This window comes from Bufo bufo, chromosome 5 (genome assembly GCF_905171765.1).
Source record: "Bufo bufo chromosome 5, aBufBuf1.1, whole genome shotgun sequence".
Lineage (NCBI taxonomy): Eukaryota > Metazoa > Chordata > Amphibia > Anura > Bufonidae > Bufo > Bufo bufo.
The window spans coordinates 545,747,965-545,773,512 of NC_053393.1; the positions used below are offsets into that span (position 1 = coordinate 545,747,965).

General features: G+C 45.6%; 1 protein-coding gene and 1 long non-coding RNA gene across 5 annotated transcripts in view; one reads left to right on the forward strand and one right to left on the reverse strand.

Annotated features, from left to right (window-relative positions):
- LOC121000740 (protein HEG-like) overlaps positions 1-25,548 on the forward strand; it is a 64,703-nt gene that overhangs the window by 30,035 nt on the left and 9,120 nt on the right. For all 4 annotated transcript variants that reach the window (XM_040431362.1, XM_040431361.1, XM_040431363.1 and 1 more), the window contains 3 exons: positions 806-843; positions 3,257-3,341; positions 4,548-4,719. In XM_040431362.1, the coding sequence (XP_040287296.1) occupies positions 806-843; positions 3,257-3,341; positions 4,548-4,719 (295 nt within the window). The remainder of the gene's footprint in view (positions 1-805; positions 844-3,256; positions 3,342-4,547; positions 4,720-25,548) is intronic.
- On the reverse strand, positions 1,718-24,324 carry LOC121000741. The gene is made up of 3 exons (XR_005778887.1): positions 24,226-24,324; positions 12,421-12,430; positions 1,718-1,730 (listed from the first exon to the last, which is right to left on the reverse strand). It is a non-coding gene; the product is annotated as an uncharacterized LOC121000741 (long non-coding RNA).

Genomic DNA, 25,548 nt, shown 5'->3' on the forward strand with positions numbered 1-25,548 from the left:
ATAAACTATGTTTTCCAGAGAATACACCAATAAACAGTGTCATCCACGAGTGCCCCTATAAACTTTATAGTCCAGAGAGAGCTCCTATTAATAGAGTTGTGTAGATAGTGCCTCTATAAACAGTGCCATCCAGTGTGTGCCCTATAAATAGTGTTGACTCTATAAACAGTATTATTCAGAACTCTTCTATAAACCGTGTCACCCAGAAAGTGCAACTATAAACAGTCACATGCAGAGAATACCCCTATAAACAGTGCCATCCAGAGAGTGCCACAATAAAGAGTGTCATCTGTACAGTGCCCCTTTAAACTTTGTAGTCCATAGAGTGCCCTATAAACAGAGATCTCCAGAGTGCCCTGTAAACAGTTACATCTAGAGAGTTCCCCTATAAACAGTCATCCAGAGAGTGCCCCTATAAACAGTGTCAACCAGAGTGCCTCTATAAACAGTGTCATCCAGAGTGCCTCTATAAACAGTGTCATCCAGAGAGTGCCCCTATAAACAGTGTCATCCAGAGAGTGCCCCTATAAACAGTGTCAACCAGAGAGTGCCTCTATAAACAGTGTCATCCAGAGAGTGCCCCTATAAACAGTGTCAACCAGAGAGTGCCCCTATAAACAGGATCATTTAGAGATTGCCCCTATAAACAGTATTGTACAGAGAATGTTCCTACAAACAGAATCGTGAAGAGAGTGCCTTTATAAGCAATGTTGCTCAGAGTGCCCCTATAAACATTATTGTTCAGACAGTAACTCCACTTTCCTTTTTGCGATCCATTTTTTGATTGTGTTCCTTTTTGTTTTAGGTGCCCAATAGGATTTGGTGGGTTTAACTGTGAGGAATGTAAGTAATAACGGAACTTTATTTGGACTGACCTCTAGGGATTCTTTAAGGCAGTGGCAAACTTGACAGTTGTCCACGGCTCCAATTTTAAAGTGGATGGCTAGAAGCAAACAAAATTTACCATTTAAACTTTTTCTACCTTGGACCACGCAAGAGTAAAGATATTATCCCTTCACTTCTCTAGACCACCAGGGAATGCAAATGAATCCCTTCAATGCTCTAGATCACCAGGAAAAGTCAAATTAATCCGTTAAATAGTCGCTGTACTTTAAACAATCTATGCATAAATCAGTAGGACAGGTGACAGGTGAAACTTTGTAATATATCATATTAGAGAAGAATGTCTTTTTACAAAAAAAACTGACAGTCTTTGCTGAATCCATCATTGGAAACAAGAGAGCTGTCAGTTTACTGAAGGATCCATTTACATGCTGCCCATAGCAGCCTATGGAGAGGGGTGGGGGAGCAGGGAGAAAGTGCAGAGAGACACACACACAGGCATGTTGCCTATAGACATGAATGGAGAGGGAAGGGGTGAGGAGGAGTGAGCTGCTAGAAGGAGAAAATTGCATTTTTTCTGATATTTATCAAAAATGTTCTACTATTGTTTTGCGCAATAACCGTTTAACTGCCCTAGGACTGCTAAATGTATCCCTGTACTTCCCTGGAACATCAGGCAATGCAAAATTAACCCCTTTAGTATCCTAGACAACCATTAGATGCAACATTAATTCCTTCATTCCTGACCTCCAAGGAATCCAAAGTAAATTCCTTCACTATCCCAGACAACCAGGGAATGCTTATCAATCCCTCTAATGCTCTAAACCACCAGGAAATGTACATGAATCCCTTCAATGCTCTAGACCACCAGGGAATGAAAAATGAATCTCTTCATAGGACATCTAATATCATGGCTGATGGCTTGATTTACCTCTTAGGCCCCTTTCACACGGGCGTTGCAGGAAAATGTGCGGGTGCGTTGCAGGAACACCCGCGATTTTTCCGCGCGAGTGCAAAACATTGTAATGCGTTTTGCACTCGCGTGAGAAAAATCGTGCATGTTTGGTACCCAAACCCGAACTTCTTCACAGAAGTTCGGGCTTGGGATCGGTGTTCTGTAGATTGTATTACTTCCCCTTATAACATAGTTATAAGGGAAAATAATAGCACTCTGAATACAGAATGCATAGTAAACTAGCGCTGGAGGGGTTAAAAAAAATAAAAAAAAATTTAACTCACCTTAGTCCACTTGATCGCGGCCCGGCATCTCCTTCTGTCTACTTTTATGAATAGGACCTGTGGTGAGCATTAATTACAGGAACAGGACCTTTGATGACGTCACTCCGGTCATCACATGGTACGTCACCATGGTAAAAGATCATGTGATGGATCATGTGATGACCGGAGTGACGTCATCAAAGGTCCTGTAATTAATGCTCACCACAAGTCCTATTCAACAAAGGAGACAGAAGGAGATGCTGGGCCGCGATTTAGGTGAGTTAAATTATATATATTTTTTAACCCCTCTAGCCCTATTGTACTATGCGTTCTGTATTCAGAATGCTATTATTTTCCCTTATAACCATGTTATAAGGGAAAATAATAATGATCGGGTCTCCATCCCGATCGTCTCCTAGCAACCGTGCGTGAAAATCGCACCGCATCCGCACTTGCTTGCGGATGCTTGCGATTTTCACGCAACCCTATTCACTTTTTGGGGCCTGCGTTGCGTGAAAAACGCAGAATATAGAGCATGTTGCGATTTTCACGCAACGCACAAGTGATGCGTGAAAATCACCGCTCATGTGAATGGCCCCATAGAAATGAATGGGTCGGTATTCAGTGCGGGTGCAATGCGTTCACCTCACGCATCGCATCCGCGCGGAATACTCGCCAGTGTGAAAGGGGCCTTAAAGTGCACATGATGTATTACAGCATCTGTTGCATTTGTATTTGCTTCTGCATGCATATTATTTATTAGTGGGAACATTTTTTTCTTCTCACCATCGTAAAAACATTCGCTGTAGGGAGGCCGGTCCAATATCCTCTTCGTTTAAAATGATCTTCTTGATCTTGGTGATAGCCAGCTGGCCAACCAGACACATGCCTGACAACATTTGAATCTCAGTTTGCAGAACATTAAGATTCTTTCTGATTCTCCCAGTAGCACCCAAAAAAACCTCCAATAACACCCACTTTTGTGCCTATTTCTATAAGCCACCTTTTGGGGCCATTTTAAAAGGCAATACAGCAAATGTGGGACAGTTGGGCATTTGCAGACATTCTCCAGATGGAGTTCTGGGAAGTCCTGCCAAATGGAAGTCAATAGAAATTATGTAATTGGGGATTTTGGGGTACATTAGGGTGTTATGTGATGTTTGGGGCGTTGTCAATGTCTCTTATTCTTTCCCAGCATACCTATTGGTGGTGATTGTGGAGTCCTGTGTGGGCTGCGTCCTCTTGGTGTCACTGATCACTCTGCTCGTCTTTTACTTCAGGTGAGTTCTGCTACTCTCTACCTGTACTGCACCCAAAGCATGAGACACAAGGCATTAGGTGTTAAGTGCTTCTTTATGTGACACTGATCTCCCTTGAAGATACAGCTATTATAATGCAGCTAGACATAGGCAGTATCAATATCAGTAAGTCAGGTGCACCTGTCCAGATATACCGCAATTTCTTTTTCGGTGTTTTCAGGATCCACCTCCTTTTGGGGGGCTTATTAGCACTGAGCATTCTTCCTGTACTACATGGGATGAATGTTTTGTCTGTTCTGAGTTTTATCTCTGCACTTTGCTCAGTGAACTGATTTTACCATTCTTCATGTTACCACTGATAGTGATTCGCAGTGACCCTGATTTCATGCACAATGTCACCAAAGACCTGGCAGTGAGATGATATTTTTGGGAACATGTGTACAGTCTGCAGGACAAGTCTCAGTTTGGGATGAATGATCCTTCCTTGAATTTCTGTCTGTCTCATGTTAACAATTATCCAATTAATATTTCCATACTCCGCTGCTCCTTGGTCACAGATAAGGTATCAGGGCACCTTGCTCTGGAGAGCCAAAAACATTTAGGCTACCCTTGCCTCCTAGAAGGATGTCAGGGTCCAGTAGGAATCTCTAACCTTAAGCTGAAATAACAAATTCATTTCTTGTAGACTTAATTTGACATTCAGCCTCCTGATAATGTTTCATAATGAGGGACCGCAATGGGCACGTCAGCAACCCAACCCAGCCTACTATTATATTGTATGTATACCTATGTCCTGTGAAGAGACTTTTCATTTCATATGAGGTTCTAAGTGGTCAATGTTCACATCTCTTAATGTGTAATGCCACCTTTAAGATAGATTTTATCATTTACAACTAGATGTAATCTATAATAGGTAAATCCTTTACTTTTTTGTGATGATCTTGGCATTTATGAAATCCAGTCACATCCAGAGATCAGGATTCTCCCGAGCATCCTCTGAATGCAGGTAATGAAGAAAGAGATGCTGAGGGAGGAGAACTTTGGATGTTATTGAAATATAAGAATAAATCGGACACTGTACAGTCATGTAATGTAGGAATAACTAAATCTCCTACAATGCATTGCAGCAGGGCTAAGCTATATATTAGATTTTGGCCTGTTGGGTACTGATGGATTCCAAGTAGCAGATATGAAAAACCACAGAACATTTCTTTATGTTTCTGCCAGGAGAAAGGTGCCTAAGAATCCTACGTTCATAGACAGCATTGTCCTAGGGGTCCCCACTGATCAACCATCCCTCCGGCTGCCAAGGGCTCAGTTTTCATGGAGAAGAGAGTGGGAATGGAACGAACCACCAGGAAAAGTCCTGACAGACATCCACCAAGAGGCAGCTAGTCAGGTAAGTTTATGACACCCATACAAAATGGAATGCTCTGGGAAAAACCGGCACATTGTATTATACCAAGTGCAAGTCCTGAGAGGGCGGGGCATGACACATCAGACCCTTGCCTGCATTGGTCCTGTAACACAGTGTTTCCCAACCAGTGTGCCTCCAGCTGTTGCAAAACTACAACTCCCAGCATGCCAGCACAGCCAAAGGCTGTCCAGGCATTCTGGGAGTTGTAGTTTTGCAACAGCTGGAGGCACACTGGTTGGGAAACACTGCTGTAACAGAATGAGGATTATAGGTGGCATACTTTTTTCCATGTTAGACAAATATAGAGATTGCTGCAGCTCTCACCTCACACTAAGCAGAGCACGGATGTACAGACCTGGACTCAGTCTGGAGCAAAATGAAAAAAGAAAACGAATTCCAGCTCTTCACAATAAAAGGCTTCTTTATTCCACTTCTTTAAAAACAGACATCAAAAGCAGAGTAGTATGCTGTGACGCGTTTCGGGCTGTTATATCTTAGCCCTTCATCAAGACAACTAAACAAACTTAAAATCTCCTTTTTATACACAGTGAGGAACAACCCTTCCCATTTGATTGGTCAGTTTCCATGCTCCAGAACAGCATCAGGTGTTCCTGACCTGTTAATTACTAAGAGAAACACCCCAATCAAGTGAGAAGTGATCCACAGTTTCAGAAAAAGAAAAAATAAATAAAATGAAAATACTTCATTTATATTGTAAAGTTAGGTCATGTTTCCTATTCAATCCTCTAGGTATACATGTTCCCAAATTAAACATCCAGTATGTTTCACGACTGTACAATTTTTGCCTACGGTCTCCTCCTCTAATTGGAGCCGTGACTCTCTGAATTCCTTGCACACAAAACGCAGAGGTATCGCCCTTATGTACTACCGCAAAGTGTGATGTGGCCGCTGAGACATTGCGTGTTGCAACATGTGGGATGTCGCTCAGATGCTTCCGAATTCTTATTTTTAGCTGGTTGATTGTACATCCCACATATTGCAGCATACAAGCACGGCATGTGATGACATAGATTACATATTCAGTATTGCAGTTGATATATTGCCGCATTTTGTGTATGCTATTGTTCGATGTAGATGCAATATCTTTACTCACTGACATGTATGTGCAACATATGCACTTTTTGCTTCCACATTTGAAGTTTCCTTTCGTGCTCAGCCAGACTGGTTCACACCCTGCGTTTTCCATATACAAACTAGGACTGACTTTTTGTCCTACAGTTGGTGCTTTTTTTGCAATGCATCTAATACCTGCCTCCGCGATGTCCCCCCAACCCTCATCAAAACCTATAACCGGGAAATGTCTACGTAAAATGTTGCAGATAAGGGGATATTCTACACTAAAATTAGTGACAAAAGTCGCAGGATTGCTCAAATTTCGATTGCGGACCTGCGTGTTATCATTTTTTCCTCTATTTTTTCTTTTCTTTTTATTCGCATTCTTAGCTTGAGTAAATATGAGTGACTCTCTGCTCACCGAAGTTGCATATTCCTTGGCTTTTCGAATATTTTCTCTCGAATATCCCCTGATCTGTAACCTGGTTGAAATGTCAGATGCCTCCTTCTCAAACAAATCGAAAGATGAGCAATTTCTACGTGCCCTCAACATCTCCCCTTTGGGTATATTCTTGGCCACATGTGGGGGATGGCAGGATGATGCATGAAGCAATGTATTCCCAGCTGTAACCTTACGATGGGTACAGGTGTCAACTTTTTTGATCATATGATCAGCTGATAATACTAAGTCCAAAAAGACAATTGAAGTGGGATCGCTGGTCATAGTCAGTTTTATCGATGGAATACAACCATTCAGAAAATCCACAAATATTATCAAGTCTTCTGCATCACCCTGCCAAACCCACAACATGTCATCAATAAAGCGCCCATACCATTTCAGAGATGTTAGATATGAATTATGGTCCGAAAATAAAAAATTCATTTCCCACCATGACATAAACACATTTGCCACTGAAGGCGAAAATTTAGCACCCATTGAAACTCCGGATATCTGTAGGTAGTATAAACCATTAAACATAAAATAGTTATGCTTGAGTAAAAAATCAGTACATACACAGATATAATTACGGAGTTCCAAGGTGTAATTGCTAAATGTATCTAGAAACCATGTCAAGGCTAAGATTGCCAAGTGGTGGGGGATATTGGTGTACAAAGAGTTAATGTCTGCAGTGACCCACATGAACTCCTTCTCCCATGTAAATTGTTGGAAATTCTGAAGTACACTGCACGTATCTCTCAAATAGCCAGGTATGTGGGGTACAAGAGGTTTTATTTTCGGACCATAATTCATATCTAACATCTCTGAAATGGTATGGGCGCTTTATTGATGACATGTTGTGGGTTTGGCAGGGTGATGCAGAAGACTTGATAATATTTGTGGATTTTCTGAATGGTTGTATTCCATCGATAAAACTGACTATGACCAGCGATCCCACTTCAATTGTCTTTTTGGACTTAGTATTATCAGCTGATCATATGATCAAAAAAGTTGACACCTGTACCCATCGTAAGGTTACAGCTGGGAATACATTGCTTCATGCATCATCCTGCCATCCCCCACATGTGGCCAAGAATATACCCAAAGGGGAGATGTTGAGGGCACGTAGAAATTGCTCATCTTTCGATTTGTTTGAGAAGGAGGCATCTGACATTTCAACCAGGTTACAGATCAGGGGATATTCGAGAGAAAATATTCGAAAAGCCAAGGAATATGCAATTTCGGTGAACAGAGAGTCACTCATATTTACTCAAGCTAAGAATGCGAATAAAAAGAAAAGAAAAAATAGAGGAAAAAATGATAACACGCAGGTCTGCAATCGAAATTTGAGCAATCCTGCGACTTTTGTCACTAATTTTAGTGTAGAATATCCCCTTATCTGCAACATTTTACGTAGACATTTCCCGGTTATAGGTTTTGATGAGGGTTGGGGGGACATCGCGGAGGCAGGTATTAGATGCATTGCAAAAAAAGCACCAACTGTAGGACAAAAAGTCAGTCCTAGTTTGTATATGGAAAACGCAGGGTGTGAACCAGTCTGGCTGAGCATGAAAGGAAACTTCAAATGTGGAAGCAAAAAGTGCATATGTTGCACATACATGTCAGTGAGTAAAGATATTGCATCTACATCGAACAATAGCATACACAAAATGCGGCAATATATCAACTGCAATACTGAATATGTAATCTATGTCATCACATGCCGTGCTTGTATGCTGCAATATGTGGGATGTACAATCAACCAGCTAAAAATAAGAATTTGGAAGCATCTGAGCGACATCCCACATGTTGCAACACGCAATGTCTCAGCGGCCACATCACACTTTGCGGTAGTACATAAGGGCGATACCTCTGTGTGCAAGGAATTCAGAGAGTCACGGCTCCAATTAGAGGAGGAGACCGTAGGCAAAAATTGTACAGTCGTGAAACATACTGGATGTTTAATTTAGGAACATGTATACCTAGAGGATTGAATAGGAAACATGACCTAACTTTACAATATAAATGAAGTATTTTCATTCTATTTCTTTTTTCTTTTTCTGAAACTGTGGATCACTTCCCACTTGATTGGGGTGTTTCTCTTAGTAATTAACAGGTCAGGAACACCTGATGCTGTTCTGGAGCATGGAAACTGACCAATCAAATGGGAAGGGTTGTTCCTCACTGTGTATAAAAAGGAGATTTTAAGTTTGTTTAGTTGTCTTGATGAAGGGCTAAGATATAACAGCCCGAAACGCGTCACAGCATACTACTCTGCTTTTGATGTCTGTTTTTAAAGAAGTGGAATAAAGAAGCCTTTTATTGTGAAGAGCTGGAATTCGTTTTCTTTTTTCCATGTTAATATCATCATATTTCTTGTGTTTTATTTGCCTTGGGTTGCAGGAGAATCATGTGTAGTATCTCTTTTGCTATGTAATGTCTGTAGATACAAGGCCAAGTTCATAACTGTGGAGTAGCAGAGTTGAGTTTGTAACTGTGAAGTACCAGAACTGACCATAGACACATGATCAAGCTTGGTAGTAAGACATAGGGCTGGATAGGACTAGAACCAACACTATGGACCACACATTAAACCTCAAGCAGTGACTTCAACTGCAGGGTTTAAAGTGTAACTGTCTTTACAGTTTATATTTAATCCCTTAAGGACACCACTATACATATATGGCGGAAGTCTGGGGTTTAAACATGGCACTCGCTTAGAAGCTGAGCCGGTGCCATGGCCGATGGGTTTCTGCTATTTTAAACAGCAGATACCCATTGGTGGTATCACCAATCACAGACATTTAACCCAGGTCAATTGTGTCCAAGGCATCTGAGCACAGAAACCCTGAGAGAGTGCGAGCACAACCACCACAGCTGGATTGCAGGGTGGTCATAACACCTGGAAACAAGGAGGCAATATGGACAATCACAATACTTTAGTGAATGCCTTGTATTAACTTTTTCTATGTGATAAATGTCATTTGCTGAAGTGAGACAACGCCTTTAACCCTTTCTGCCCCGGAGGGTTTTTTGTTTTTGCGTTTAAGTTTTGCGCTCCCTGCCTTCCCAGAGCCATAACCTTTTCATTTGTCTGTTCACATAGCCATATGAGGGATTCTTTTTTGCAGAACAAGTTGTACTTTCCAACGCCACTATTTAATATTGCATATGATGTAGTGGGACGCGGGAAAAAAATTCCAAATGGGGTGAAATTGCAATTTTTTATTTACCACGTTCGATGTACAATAAAACTGACCAGTTACTTTTATTCTACAGGTGAGTAAAAATCCGGTGATACCTTATATGTATAGTTTTTCTTGCGTTTTGATAGTGATAAAATAATAAAAAGTGGGAAAAAAATCAGTTTTATTTTTTCGTCGCCATATTTTGACCCATTATGTGTACGGAGCTGTGTTGGGGCGAATTTTTTACGGGGCGATCTGAACTTTTTATTGATACCATTCTGGGGTGTGTATGACTTTTTGATCACTTTCTATAAAAAAAAATTGTAGAAAATGAAGCGACCAAAAACGGCGAATCGTCCATTTTGACGCTTTTTTCCATTTTGCTGTTTGCTGTATGGGAACTAGATTTTTAGATTTTTATACTATGGGCGTTTTCGCACATGGAGACACCCATGATATGCATTTTTTAAATTTTTTTAGTTCTTTTATTTTTATTTTGGGAAAAGGGAGGCGATTAGAATTATTATTATTATTTTTTTTTTTTAAAGAATTTTTCATTTTTTTACACTTTTTTATAGTTCCCATAGGGAACTATAACAAGCAATCATTAGATTGCTATTTTCATAGACCCCAATGCTCTAGCATTGGAGTCTATGAGAAAATTGCTACTTTCCTATGGAGCCCTATTACAGGCAGGGTCTCCATAGGAAATACTATGCAGCAGCCTCCTGTCTTTCACAAAGACAGGGGCTGCTGCACACAAGCTTAGGCTCCTCCGATCGCCACACAGGATTGACCACGGCATCTGAGGGGTTAAATGTCTGCGATCGGCATTACTGCCGGTTGCGCACATTAGCCGCGGGTGTCTTCTATAAGAAACAGCAGGCCACCCGCGGCTATGGCACCCGCTCCGCTTAGGAGTGGGCACCATCTTTAAAGACCCGGCCAGCACCGCACTATTATAAAGTGAAAGCAAAGTTAAAAAAACGTTTTTAAAATTATAAAAATTGAAATCACCTGCTTTCTTTAGGCCAGTGACATCACATTCATCAGTCATGTGGCCTAGGCACAGCTCTGCCCTATTGAAATGAATGGGGCTGAGCTGCGATACCAAGCACAGCACATTTTCTAAAGGAGCTCAAAAAAATGAAAGGCGGAAGCTGATTGGTTGCAATGGGCAACTAAACCAGTGTTCCTTTGCGCCACATTTGATAAATGTAGCCCTGTAACTAGGCATTGCTGAGGGGAGTCTGTCTTCAGTGTTCAGGTCCACTGAGCACTGAAGATGCCTGTGTGTAATGTAGAGAGGCCTCCAGCCCACTCCCTATCCCTGACTCCCTATATGTGCTCTGTCTTTGCTGAATCCCTTCTTACATGACTTGCTGTCAGATCTAACGGATGGCAGCTCTGCTAGTTTAGTTGTTACTAATAGACCGTTCTCGCCGTGGCCGCAGCTTCAATCCGCTCCACCGCGATCCTCAGCACTACCTTCCATTGAAATGCATGGGAGGCAGAAAGGACACGGCTGTTGGCTGGATTTTGGCAAAATTTCAGCACGGCTGTCAAAGCTAAAATTATGCGGTAAAACAGCCATGTGAATGGCCCCTAAGAGAAGCACAGGGAAGAGAGCTAAACAAGTAAAGCTGCCTGAGATAATTGTTAGTGAGGCAAGGATATAGCAGAGATCGAACACATATACTGTAGAGAGGCAGAGGCTAGGTAGCGACAAGAGGCAGTCAAATACGAGCCCTATTATACTAGCAGCAGCTAATCTCCAGAGTCACCGCCGGGTGCAGCACGGACAGCTGGTAGACGGGCTCAGAGTGACTCAATAAGGTCCTGGCAGTTTGTCACAGGTATCTGTAGTGAACAAAACAATCGAGGTGGTCCCATCACTGCTGAGGAGGTGAGGGGGGGGGGGATCCATAGAGTGAACACAACCATCAAGGTGGTCTCACAGATGATCAGTTGAGCTCAAGTCTGGGGAATTAGGGGTAGTACTTGAAAGTCTTGGTCATGCTTTTCCAACTGATGTCGGATATTTCTTGCCATGTGACATGTCGCATTATCTTGCTGGAAGATCCTATCCTCTCCAGGGAAGACAATCATCATGTACAGTCGTGGCCAAAAGTTTTGAGAATGACACAAATATTAGTTTTCACAAAGTTTGCTGCTAAACTGCTTTTAGATCTTTGTTTCAGTTGTTTCTGTGATGTAGTGAAATATAATTACACGCACTTCATACGTTTCAAAGGCTTTTATCGACAATTACATGACATTTATGCAAAGAGTCAGTATTTGCAGTGTTGGCCCTTCTTTTTCAGGACCTCTGCAATCCGACTGGGCATGCTCTCAATCAACTTCTGGGCCAATTCCTGACTGATAGCAACCCATTCTTTCATAATCACTTCTTGGAGTTTGTCAGAATTAGTGGGTTTTTGTTTGTCCACCCGCCTCTTGAGGATTGACCACAAGTTCTCAATGGGATTAAGATCTGGGGAGTTTCCAGGCCATGGACCCAAAATGTCAATGTTTTGGTCCCCGAGCCACTTAGTTATCACTTTTGCCTTATGGCACGGTGCTCCATCGTGCTGGAAAATGCATTGTTCTTCACCAAACTGTTGTTGGATTGTTGGAAGAAGTTGCTGTTGGAGGGTGTTTTGGTACCATTCTTTATTCATGGCTGTGTTTTTGGGCAAAATTGTGAGTGAGCCCACTCCCTTGGATGAGAAGCAACCCCACACATGAATGGTCTCAGGATGCTTTACTGTTGGCATGACACAGGACTGATGGTAGCGCTCACCTTTTCTTCTCCGGACAAGCCTTTTTCCAGATGCCCCAAACAATCGGAAAGAGGCTTCATCGGAGAATATGACTTTGCCCCAGTCCTCAGCAGTCCATTCACCATACTTTCTGCAGAAGATCAATCTGTCCCTGATGTTTTTTTTGGAGAGAAGTGGCTTCTTTGCTGCCCTTCTTGACACCAGGCCATCTTCCAAAAGTCTTCGCCTCACTGTGCGTGCAGATGCGCTCACACCTGCCTGCTGCCATTCCTGAGCAAGCTCAGCAATGGTGGCACTCCAATCCGGCAGCTGAATCTTCTTTAGGAGACGATCCTGGCGCTTGCTGGACTTTCTTGGACGCCCTGAAGCCTTCTTAACAAGAATTGAACCTCTTTCCTTGAAGTTCTTGATGATCCTATAAATTGTTGATTGAGGTGCAATCTTAGTAGCCACAATATCCTTGCCTGTGAAGCCATTTTTATGCAACGCAATGATGGCTGCACACGTTTCTTTGCAGGTCACCATGGTTAACAATGGAAGAACAATGATTTCAAGCATCACCCTCCTTTTTACATGTCAAGTCTGCCATTTTAACCCAATCAGCCTGACATAATGATCTCCAGCCTTGTGCTCGTCAACATTCTCACCTGAGTTAACAAGACGATTACTGAAATGATCTCAGCAGGTCCTTTAATGACAGCAATGAAATGCAGTGGAAAGGTTTTTTTGGGATTAAGTTAATTTTCATGGCAAAGAAGGACTATGCAATTCATCTGATCACTCTTCATAACATTCTGGAGTATATGCAAATTTCTATTAAAAAACTCAAGCAGCAACTTTTCCAATTTCCAATATTTATGTAATTCTCAAAACTTTTGGCCACGACTGTAGGGATGTACGTGATCTACGAGGAAAGAGTCATACCCAGATTGGCAGAAAGACCTTTCACATGGATGAGTGGCCCAAATAATGCCAGGAAAACCTTCCCCAGACCATAATGCTGCCCCCACCATGTGTCCTTCCAGCAATGGCTGCAGGGGGTTTGTTCTCTGATGTTTCTTTCCTGACACGCCAACGTTCATCTGTTCCATTAAGCAGAAAACGTGACTCATCAGAGAAGACAACCCTTTACCAATCAGCGGAGGTCCAATTCTGGAACTGCCACGAAAATTGAAGCCTTTTCTGCTGAGACAATTTGTTTAGCAGAGATGCAGTTGCCGTCCGTCTGTTCCGAAGCCCCATACGCAGTCGGGTTCACTGAACTGTTGTGTTAGAAAAATGTCTGGTCGCCACCTGGTTCATTTTGGTGGTGAGCTGCTCCACTGTAGCGCATTGGTTGGCCCTCACGTCCCTTTGTAGCTGATGTTCATCTTTCATATTAATAGCATGTAGTGCTCGGCAGTTTCCACATCTCTTATTCACAATGCTGCCATGTGTCCACTCACGAAACACTTTCACCACAGCAGCACAAGAACGGTTCACACAGCGCAAGCTCAGAAATACCGCCACCCGGGGCCTGAAAGCCAATAATCATCCCTTCCTTCAACTCTAATAAATCGCCCCTTTTACCCAAGACATCAACAAGGGATATGTGTGCAGACAGCCTATCACACCTTATATACCCACTGAGGGATCTGTGTGCAGACAGGCTATCAGGCTATCACACCTTATATACCCACCGAGGGATATGTGTGCAGACAGCCTATCACACCTTATATACCCACAGGGGATATGTGTGCAGACAGCCTATCCCACACATTATATACCCACCGAGGGATATGTGTGCAGACAGCCTATCACACTCCTTATACACCCACTGAGGGATATGTGTGCAGACAGCCTATCACTCTCCTTATACACCCACTGAGGGATATGTGTGCAGACAGCCTATCACACGCCTTATGTACCCACCGAGGGATATGTATGCAGACAGCCTATCTGTCACGGGGTAGAGTCGCGGGTAAAAAGATAGAGCGGAGGTGCACCCCCTGAGCTGCCACCCGGTCCCCTGTCCCTGCCTACTTGCACCACCCGCCCTAGGTGACGGGGCGCAACTGGGCGACAGTCCCTGACCTGAGTAAGTGCAAGCAGAGAGATAGAGACAGCAGGGAAGCGGACAGCCAATGAGAGGTAGCACTAGAGAGGACAGAGAGGTGGAACCAGCAAGGTACCACCAAAAACGGAAGGGCGAGGCAGGTCAACTAGCCGGGGTCAGTCCAGTAGGTCACATCAGTACAAGAGAAGAGGCAAAGACAAAATCCAAAAGCAAGCCGAGGTCAAAATCCAAGAGGTAGCGTCAAGGTTCAGGGAGCAGGCAGAAGAGGTGTCAGGAAGCAGATCAAGGGTCAAATCCAAAGGTAAGCTAAATAACAATAATAATACACAGCCTAAGGGACCAAAATCACAGGCAACCTGTAGCCAGCAGGTTGCCTGTATTTATAGTGGGGAGTGAGGGTCATGTGACGTGGCCAGTGTCACATGACCGACAGACAAACAAGTCGATGTCACGCCCTCGGTGCGTGCCGCGACATTTTTGCAGCGCATGCTGGTTGCCGGTGGCAACTTGTTTTTATGCATGTGTGTGCGCTTTCCCTTTTAGGATGTTTCCTTTCCCTGCTTTGGTGTGCACGGGGTTAAGGTGTGCTTGGTAGGTGTGGTGGTGAGACCTCAGGTCTCCTATATGTTGGTGTGGTGGAGCCTGAGTCTCAGTTTGGTTTGTTTGTCAGCTTGGTGTGGAGCTCTGCTCCTGGACTGAATGATACTGTCTGTGTGAGCTATCCTTATTTGTTATTTTGTATATCTTGCTTTGTCTGTTGTCCCCTCTGGTGTGTTTCTGTCATTCCTCCCCCCATCTGGTGTATGTAGTTATGGTGCGGGTTTTGCTTGGAGGTTTAATTGTTGTATGAGGCTCCGAAAGAGGCAGGCTTTCCCGGAAGGGTTTAAGCGAAGACTCACCTGTGGGCTTTTCCAGCTTGGAGCCACCTTCCATCATGGCTACGGCAGGTAAGTGAGGATTGCATAGTTATGTTACTGTGTAACTAACCTGCCGTACTGTTTAGCCCATGGTCTTCTATCCTGCTTGACACTGGGCCGTTTGAGACACCATTCATCCGTGGTGTTGGATGAATGGGTGGTCTCTGCCCTGTCATTAGGCCTAGGGCTTTGTAGGGATAGTAGGGTCAAAGGTTGGTGAGCATGAGCCCCCTTACCTTCTGAGGCGGCTCATGCGGTAGGAGTCTAAGGTGAGTTCAGGGTTGTGCTAGGTGGTGACCTGCTCCCTGTTCCTTCCTATCTGGCATTGCAGTCTCTGCCTTTGCACAGTGGGGGGTTTTCCCCACTCCCCTCCGTGACAGTCGAGCACCGAGTGTTAAGCTCGGCGCTCAAGGCAGACCTAGGAGCATGGAGCCTCCCAGCTAGCAAAAGCCACCCTGAGAACGAGGCTGAACACAGATCCTCGCTCCCAAAGCTAAGCAGCAGGTCTGCGGCTGATGGGAGACTGAGTGCACCTTCAGAGCCCCGTTACACTATCACATACCATATATACCCACTGAGGGATATGTGTGCAGAGAGACTATCACACACACCTTATATTCCCACCGAGGGATACGTGTGCAGAGAGCATATCACACACCTTATATTCCCACTGAGGGATATGTGTGCAGACAACCTATCACACCTTATATACCCACTGAGGGATATGTGTACAGACAGCCTATAACACTCTTTATATACCCACTGAGGGATATGTGTGCAGACAGCCTATTACACACCTTACATACCCACCGAGGAATATGTGTGCAGACAGCCTATCACACCTTATATACCCATCGAGGGATATGTGTGCAGACAGCCTATCACACCTTATATACCCACCGAGGTATATGTGTGCAGACAGCCTATCACACACCTTATATACCCACCAAGGGATATGTGTGCAGACAGCCTATCACACCTTAAATACCCACCAAAGGATATGTGTGCAGACAGCTTATCACACCTTATATACCCACAGAGAGATATGTGTGCAGACAGCCTATCACACCTTATATACCCACCGAGGGATATGTGTACAGACAGCCTATCACACCCCTTATATATTCACCAAGTGATACGTGTGCAGACAGCCTATCACACTTTATATACCCACAGAGAGATATGTGTGCAGACAGATTATAACACCTTATATACCCACCAAAGGATATGTGTGCAGACAGCTTATCACACCTTATATACCCACCGAAGGATATGTGTGCAGACAGCTTATCACACCTTATATACCCACGAGAGATATGTGTGCAGACAGCCTATCACACCTTATATACCAACTGAGGGATATGTGAACAGACAGCCTATCACACACCTTATATACCCACCAAGGGATATGTGTGCAGACAGCCTATCACACACCTTATATACCCATCGAGGGATATGTGTGCAGACAGCCTATCGCACACCTTATATACCCACTGAGGGATATGTGTGCAGACAGCCTATCACACACCTTATATACCCACCGAGGAATATGAGTGCTGACAGTATATAACCCACCTTATATACCCACCAAGGGATATGTGTGCAGATAGCCTATCACACCTTATATAACAACCAAGGGTTATGTGTGCAGACAGCCTATCACACTTTACATACCCACCGAGGGATATGTGTGCAGACAGCCTATCACACACCTTATATACCCACCGAGTGATATGTATGCAGACAGTCTATTACACCTTATATACCCACCAAAGGATATGTGTGCAGACAGCCTATCACACCTTATATACCCACCGAGGGATATGTGTGCAGCCAGCCTATCACACCTAATATACTCTCCTAGGGATATGCGTGCAGACAGCTTATCACACACCTTATATACCCACCGAGGGATATGTGTGCAGACAGCCTATCACACCTTATATACCCACCAAAGGATATTTGTGCAGACAGCCTATCACACCTTATATATACACCGAGAGATATGTGTGCAGACAGCCTATCACACCTTATATACCCACTGAGGGATATGTGTACAGACAGCCTATCACACCCCTTATATATTCACCAAGTGATACATGTGCAGACAGCCTATCACACCTTATATACCCACCAAGGGATCTGTGTGCAGACAGCCTATCACACCTTATATACCAACTGAGAGATATGTGAACAGACAGCCTATCACACCTTATATACCAACTGAGGGATATGTGAACAGACAGCCTATCACACCCCTTATATACTCATCGAGGGATATGTGTGCAGACAGCCTATCATACACCTTATAAACCCACCGAGGGATATGTGTGCAGATAGCATATCACACCTTATATACTCACCGAGGGATACATGTGCAGACAGCCTATCACACCTTATATACCCACTGAGGGATACGTGTGCAGACAGCCTACCACACTCCTTATATACCCACCAAGGGATATGTGTGCAGACAGCCTATCACACCTTAAATACCCACCAAAGGATATGTGTGCAGACAGCTTATCACACCTTATATACCCACAGAGAGATATGTGTGCAGACAGCCTATCACACCTTATATACCCACCGAGGGATATGTGTGCAGACAGCCTATCACACACCTTATATACCCACCGAGTGATATGTATGCAGACAGCCTATCACACCTTATATACCCACCAAAGGATATGTGTGCAGACAGCCTATCACACCTTATATACCCACCGAGGGATATGTGTGCAGCCAGCCTATCACACCTAATATACTCTCCTAGGGATATGCGTGCAGACAGCTTATCACACACCTTATATACCCACCGAGGGATATGTGTGCAGACAGCCTATCACACTTTACATACCCACCGAGGGATATGTGTGCAGACAGCCTATCACACACCTTATATACCCACCGAGTGATATGTATGCAGACAGCCTATCACACCTTATATACCCACCAAAGGATATGTGTGCAGACAGCCTATCACACCTTATATACCCACCGAGGGATATGTGTGCAGCCAGCCTATCACACCTAATATACTCTCCTAGGGATATGCGTGCAGACAGCTTATCACACACCTTATATACCCACCAAGGGATCTGTGTGCAGACAGCCTATCACACCTTATATACCAACTGAGGGATATGTGAACAGACAGCCTATCACACCTTATATACCAACTGAGGGATATGTGAACAGACAGCCTATCACACCCCTTATATACTCACCGAGGGATACGTGTGCAGACAGCCTATCATACACCTTATAAACCCACCGAGGGATATGTGTGCAGACAGCATATCACACCTTATATACTCACCGAGGGATACATGTGCAGACAGCCTATCACACCTTATATACCCACCGAGGGATACGTGTGCAGACAGCCTACCACACTCCTTATAAGCCCACCAAGCCAGGTCAGCACATGTGACTTCCTTCATGAGCTACATGCTGCCGACATCAAAAGTAGGAAGTGGTACTAATAATGTGACGTGACCTTGCAGTTGTCTTCAGCGCTACGTGGTGACGCTCAGTTAGAGGACACTGTACACCCTGTTTTCTAGTAAAGAAAAGCACCTTTCACTAAAAAAGTATATTACACAAATAAATTGTTTCCTGAGGCGATGTAAGGTATTTCAACAACTTTATTCAGACACAAACAATATAACAAATGTTATAAACTGTCTTATCTATACAGGTGGCAGTAAACATGTTAACATGTATAACTCAATGATTTTCCTAGTCTACGACGTAAAGTCATAGTTTTATTAAAGACACGGAGGCGAGTATTGCTATCTCTTCCTTTACTCTCCACCAATAGCAGCAAAGAAAAAATTGACATAATCATAACAACAAAGGACCCTCCCCTGTCAGATCCTATATCAAGCAGCTCCTCTTCTGAATCTTCCTCTTTCTTTGTATCCGGACACCATCAGCATAACCGTAACAGGTCCACCAAACCGTAGAATCCATCCAACCTGGCTAACACTTCTGTAAACTCAGAATGACGTAAAACTCCAGACACCGTGGGAACTCAGCCGGAAGTACGGCATCCTAATCCGGATCGACCCTCAACCTGAAAAAGAGAACAGACCATAGGTCCAGGTGAAACATATGCGTCAAGACCCACAGCGTCCGGAAATTCCAGTATTCAAAATATACCCGACAGGGATAGAAGGACAGATAAACAATATAAAATTAATAATAATAACAGTTAAATAGATTTGACAACTCTAATACTAAAAGGTACAATAATAATAAAAACAGTATTAACAAGATCTACCATACCAGGAAAATAAGGAAAATCCACTGCAATAAAAAACCGTGAGGAGACCCCAGGGCGGGAAAAGGGTGGGCAATACTCGCCTCCGTGTCTTTAATAAAACTATGACTTTACGTCGTAGACTAGGAAAATCATTGAGTTTTACAGCAAGACACGGAGGCTCATATTGCAAGTTCAAAGCCGATCTATAATAGAAGAAAACAAATGAGACTGGGGACGAAAATAAAATTCCCTAAAAGTGGTAACATTGGACCAGTCCGCCAAACGCATAACGTCCTCCAATCGGGCCCCTGAAACCGCCAAAGAAGTGGCAGAGGCACCCCAGGCGGAATGCACAGTGAAGACGGAAGTGTCAATCCCAGCTAGTGACATGACCCACTTAAGCCAGCGTGCCAACGTCGGACTAGAAACCGGTCTGAAAGGATGGCGAATAGAAAGAAACAGTTGAGACACCACAGTAGAACAATGGGCCCTAGTCCTGGACTCATATTCCCTCAGGCAAGCCACAGGACACAAGATTGGAGCAGAAGGAAAACTGGGATAGGAAACAGACCTGATGCTAGTCTTAGTGCGACGTGAAATGTTGAAAGTGACCCCCTCCGGGGTGAAAGAACGGGCGTCAAAATGGAGGGCCCGAACATCCGAGACCCGTTTGCAAGAAATAAGACAAAATAAAGCCAACAATTTAGCAGACAACTGTCTTAATGAGAGAGCTGAATTATCCGGCCAAGATGATAAAAAGGAAAGGACCAGAGAGACGTCCCAGGTAGTCAAAAAATGAGGCCGAGGAGGGCGCTCCAACCGAGAACCTCTCAAAAGGCGAGAAACCGAAGGATGTTGACCCGCAGGGACGCCTTCATAACCCAGATGGGTAGAGGAAATAGCTGACCTGAAGAGGTTGATGGTCCGGTACGCCTTGCCCGCCTCAAAAAGTGAGGTGAGGAACTGCAAAAGGTGAGCTACAGGCGCCGAAACGGGATCCATACACCAGCTAGCCCAATTTCTCCATGCTGCCCGATAAGACTTTCTGGTGCCGGGAGCCCATGCGTTGTCCAGTAACTGTCGAGTCGCCTCCGAAATGCCATCGACAGCTCCAGGTGTCCGGAGTTCCGGCATGCCAACAGCCGCAGGGAGCCGTCGAGTAGGAGTGGGTGGTAAAGACCCTGAGGGTTGCGAAGGAGGTTCGTGCGAGACGGAAGAAGAAGAGGTACCTCCACTAGGATCCCCAACAACGTCGGATACCAGACTTGAGACCCCCAGAACGGGACCACTAACACCAAATCCGCCCGATGGCGACGAACCTGAAGGAAAGTCTGTGGGATCATCGCGAACGGGGGAAAAACGTAAAGGCGGGACGCAGACCAGTCCTGGAGGAACGCGTCCCCCGCCACCGCTTCCGGATCTGGACGCCAACTGTATGGTCATTGGGCCCCACAAGTCCGAAATCGCCGAGAACACCTCCAGATCCAACTGCCAATCGCTGCCGTCCGACAGGTAGCAAGAGTTCCAATCTGCGCGAACGTTGCTCAGACCCGGCAAGTATTCCGCCTGCACCATGATGTCCCTGGAGAGGCAAAACGACCAAAACTGCTTCGCTAACCGCGCCAAGGTTGCTGAGTGGGTACCTCCCAACCGGTTGACGTAAAGGACTGCCGAGACGTTGTCCATCCGCAGTCTGATGCATGCATTGGCGATCCCATTGGAGAAGCTCCTGACAGCAAAGGAACCGGCCAGAAGCTCCAAGGCGTTGATGTGGAGGCGAGACTCCTCCACCGACCAAGATCCTCCCGTGGAAACTCCGTTGCAATGAGCCCCCCATCCCTGGAGGCTCGCATCCGACTCGATGGTCAATTCCGGAAGGAAACCGAAGATCGCCCTGCCATTCCATGCTTCCAGATTGGCGATCCACCAACGCAACTCCTCTCGGGCTTCCGAATCCAGGACCACCACGTCCGCAAACGAGGCACCGATCCGAAGATGCACAATCTTCAGCCTCTGGAGAGCACGGTAGTGCAATGGTGGCGGGAACACGGCCTGAATTGAAGATGCCAACAGTCCGATGATCCGGGCCAGGTGGCGTAATGAAAGTTGAGGGATGAGTAGAGCATGTCTCAACTCCTTGCGGATCGCACGTAACTTTGCCATTGGAAGACTGAGGGATTCCGAGATCGAATCCACCAAAAAGCCCAGAAATTCCATCCGCTGAGATGGGATGAGGCATGACTTCTCCGTGTTGAGGAGGAAACCGATGTCCGTCAGCAGGGTCGCCGTCCACTGCAGATGTTCTAGCAGCCCCGCACTGGATTCAGGCATCAGGAGGATGTCGTCCAGGTAAACTATGAGGCGTATGCCCCGACTCCTCAACCATGACACGACCGGACGCAGCAGTTTGGTGAAGCACCAAGGAGCTGAAGACAACCCGAACGGGAGACAAGTGAACCTCCAGATCTCTCCTCTCCACCAGAAATGGAGAAGATCCCTGGAACGAGTGTCCACCGGGACCGTCAGGTAAGCATCCTTCAGATCCAGCTTTACCATCCAGTCTCCCGGTGTCAACAGATTCCGAAGGAGGTGAATCCCCTCCATTTTGAAATGACGGTAGCGCACCACCGTATTCAGGGCGCGAAGGTTGATGACCGCCCTATCTGACCCCCTTTTTTCTGAACAAGGAATATATTGCTGATGACCCCCCACTCTGAAGGAGGGGCCCGTTCCATCGCCTGTTTTTGGAGGAGAGAAGACCGTTCCGAATCTATTAGTGCGCAATCCGGGCGCGACAGCGGTATGGGTGGGGGGGGGAACCATGCACGGGGACCCCGTGAGTTCTATGCAGAAGCCCCTGACCGTGGACAGCACCCATGGATCTGATGTGATGAGGCTCCAGACATGAGAAAAGAGTTGGAGTCTGCCCCCTACACAAGGTACCGTAGAATCCCCAATCAGAGGAAGACTTACCGAAGGGTCTGCGAGATTTGGGGTTGCCTCTGAAGGAGCAAGATCATCACTGGCCTCCTCTGGTCGAGAAGAAAGGAGATGGGTTGATTTGTTCTTAGAAGGGAGGTCTCTGACCAAAGGAACCTCTACCTGTGCCACGGGCCTGAAAGTTTGCATGGCCGGACAGGCGGCCCCTGCTACTGCCGGCCCGATTAGAGACCCGTCCCTGAAATACCCTGCGCATAGATGACTGGGCCTTGTCTAGCGCGGTGAAGGTACCAACAAATCGCCCCATATCCTTAATAAAGGAATCGGCAAATAGGAGACCCTGGGCGTCCTTACCTGCTTCTGTGAGCGCCAAATTAGACAATTTGGGGTCGATTTTGAATAAAATGGCTTTACGCCTTTCGATTGCCAAGGAGGTGTTGGCATTCTCGGCGATACACATCGCCCTTTGGGTCCAACCCCGCAACTCTTCAGGGCCAATAGGGGAGCCCTCCGTCCTAGCTGCCTCAGCTAGTTCAAAAATCTTGGCCAGCGGGCCAAAGATATCCAGCACTTTATCCTGGCAGCTGCGTAGAGCTGAATCCAGGCCCTTTTTAGGGTTCCAACCAGTTTTGGCCAAAAACTGTGACATCTTGGGGTCCACCACAGGGGTGTCACACACCTTGTTGGGGACTAGCGGCAAGTTTATTCTGTGTTTCACGGCTCAGAGGGTGACGCACCCAGTGCTCCAAATAACTACCCACATGTTCAGTGGGAAGCCACTCCGCCGATCTAGGGTGATGCAAGGTGTCGGGGTCGAACATAGGTTCGCCCGCAGAATCTAGCAGTGCATCAGACCGGGTAATGGCGGAGGAGGACGCTACGTCCTTGGCAGAGGAGGCCACAGTAGCGGAGACTGAGGGGCCCTGAACAGGGTGAGATACATCCTCCTCTGACACATAATACACATCCGCAAAAGCCTCCTCGTCCGATGCTCTGTCCGAGTCAGACACATTAGGGGATAGTGCTCTAGCGCACCTCCATGTTCGCGCCCGTTCTGCCTGGCGTGATGAGGCCCTTTTACGTGAGCTATGCACGTTACCTTGGGTGGCAGGATGCGCACCAGTCAAGATCTCCTGTGAAACAGGAGGTTCAGTGTAGGTAGGCTGCGGTGTGTTCTGGGTATCCTGCAGAGCTACTCTGGTAGGCTGCGCTGATAGTGCCTGGGTAATGCTCTGGGACAATATAGTGGTCATGGAGCCCATGGCTGCCATGATAGCATCAGACACAGAGCGCTGAAGTGCCAGCGCCTGTGCATCCTCCCCAGATGCCCTATGATCTTCAGGAGAGGAGGGGGGAACATTAGTGGGAGACTGGGCAGGGTGGGACATGATGAGGCAAAAACAGGAAAATAACTGGCCGCAAGTAAGGGGATGCAACTAGAACTAAGCAATGTCTAGCCTAGCAGTGCAAAGCGCCAAATACCACAATATGGAAGAACTCCCTAGTAAAGACGAGCGGCCGGCAGGAGCAGCATGCAGGGAGGAACGCTGTGGACGAACTGCCCACGAGAAATCGCGTCCAAGTATAAGAAAATGGCCGCCGAGATCTCGCGAGACGATCGCGTCATAAAGATGGCCGCCGAGATCTCGCGGCCGGCAGGGGAACAAGGCCCGAATCGCGGGCAAACTAAGGCGCAGAATGATGGGGAGGGAGGCCCCGCCTCCCAATACAGAGACAAGCGGCGGGAGGGAGGAAGCGCTGTGGAGTAAAACGGAGCAGAGCGCGGTAAGGGGAATGGGAAAATGGCAACGGAGAGCCAACAATGGGGACAGTGAAAGCCAGAAGGCTAGTACAGGAACCTAAAGGGGATAAAGACAGTGGGAAGAACCCACCAGGAAGCGCTGCACATAAGGGTTAGTCACCCTAGATGCAAGCAGCGCAGACAAACAACCTGTAAGCAAAACAGCAATATCACAGGAGAAAATGTAGGTGCACTTAGCTGGTGGAGCAGCAAAGAAAGAAGAAGATTCAGAAGAGGAGCTGCTTGATATAGGATCTGACAGGGGAGGGTTCTTTGTTGTTATGATTATGTCAATTTTTTCTTTGCTGCTATTGGTGGAGAGTAAAGGAAGAGATAGCAATATGAGCCTCCGTGTCTTGCTGTAAAACTCCTAACATCCTCCCTTTCTTGTGAAATCAAGTAATATATAACATAACATTATATCTTGTTGGTGTCCTAATAACCCTAGTTCTAGTACGTCTTGGTGTGCCAGGAGCTTCACATTGTTGCATATGATCATCCATCCCTGTTTCTTCAGAAGTTGTCTCATCTGGAGATGTACCTGGTGTAATCACTTCACTTATTTCAATGTCAGATTTGTCATCCGCAGTCATCAGAAACTTCCTGGTCCATTCTGTACAACTGTCCATTTGCTTCCACTTTATAAGATCGTGGAGCAACTTTCTCCAAACAAATACCTTGTCGCCAAATTTCATCTGTTGGCGACGGTGATGGTTGTATTCGCACTGGCTGACCAATGCTTAGTTCGGGAAGTTCCTTGGCTCCTTTATCATAATATGCCTTTGCTTTTTTGCGTCTTTCAGTTAGGTTCTGGACCACTCCTTTTATAACCTTTGGAAACAGCAGTTTCTGAGCAGTCGGAAGTAAAGTCCTGGTCCTTCTTGACATTAGCCGTTGTACAGGACTACTGCTGGTGCCTTCTGATGGGGTATTTCTCCAGTCAAGAACCGCTTTCCAGATATCCTTGTCATCTCGTTTAGCTTTCTTTATGAGTGTTTTTGCTACTTTTACAGTAGCTTCAGCTTTACCGTTAGACTGACTGTGATATGGGGATGATGTAAGGCTACTTTCACACTAGCGTTCGGAGCGGATCCGTCTGATGTTTCATCAGACGGATCCGCTCCGATAATGCAGACGTTTGCATCCGTTCAGAACGGATCCGTCTGCATTATTACTTAGAAAATTTTCTAAGTCTGAAAGTAGCCTGAGCGGATCCGTTCAGACTTTACATTGAAAGTCAATGGGGAACGGATCCGCTTGAAGATTGAGCCATACAGGGAGTGCAGAATTATTAGGCAAGTTGTATTTTTGAGGATTAATTTTATTATTGAACAACAACCATG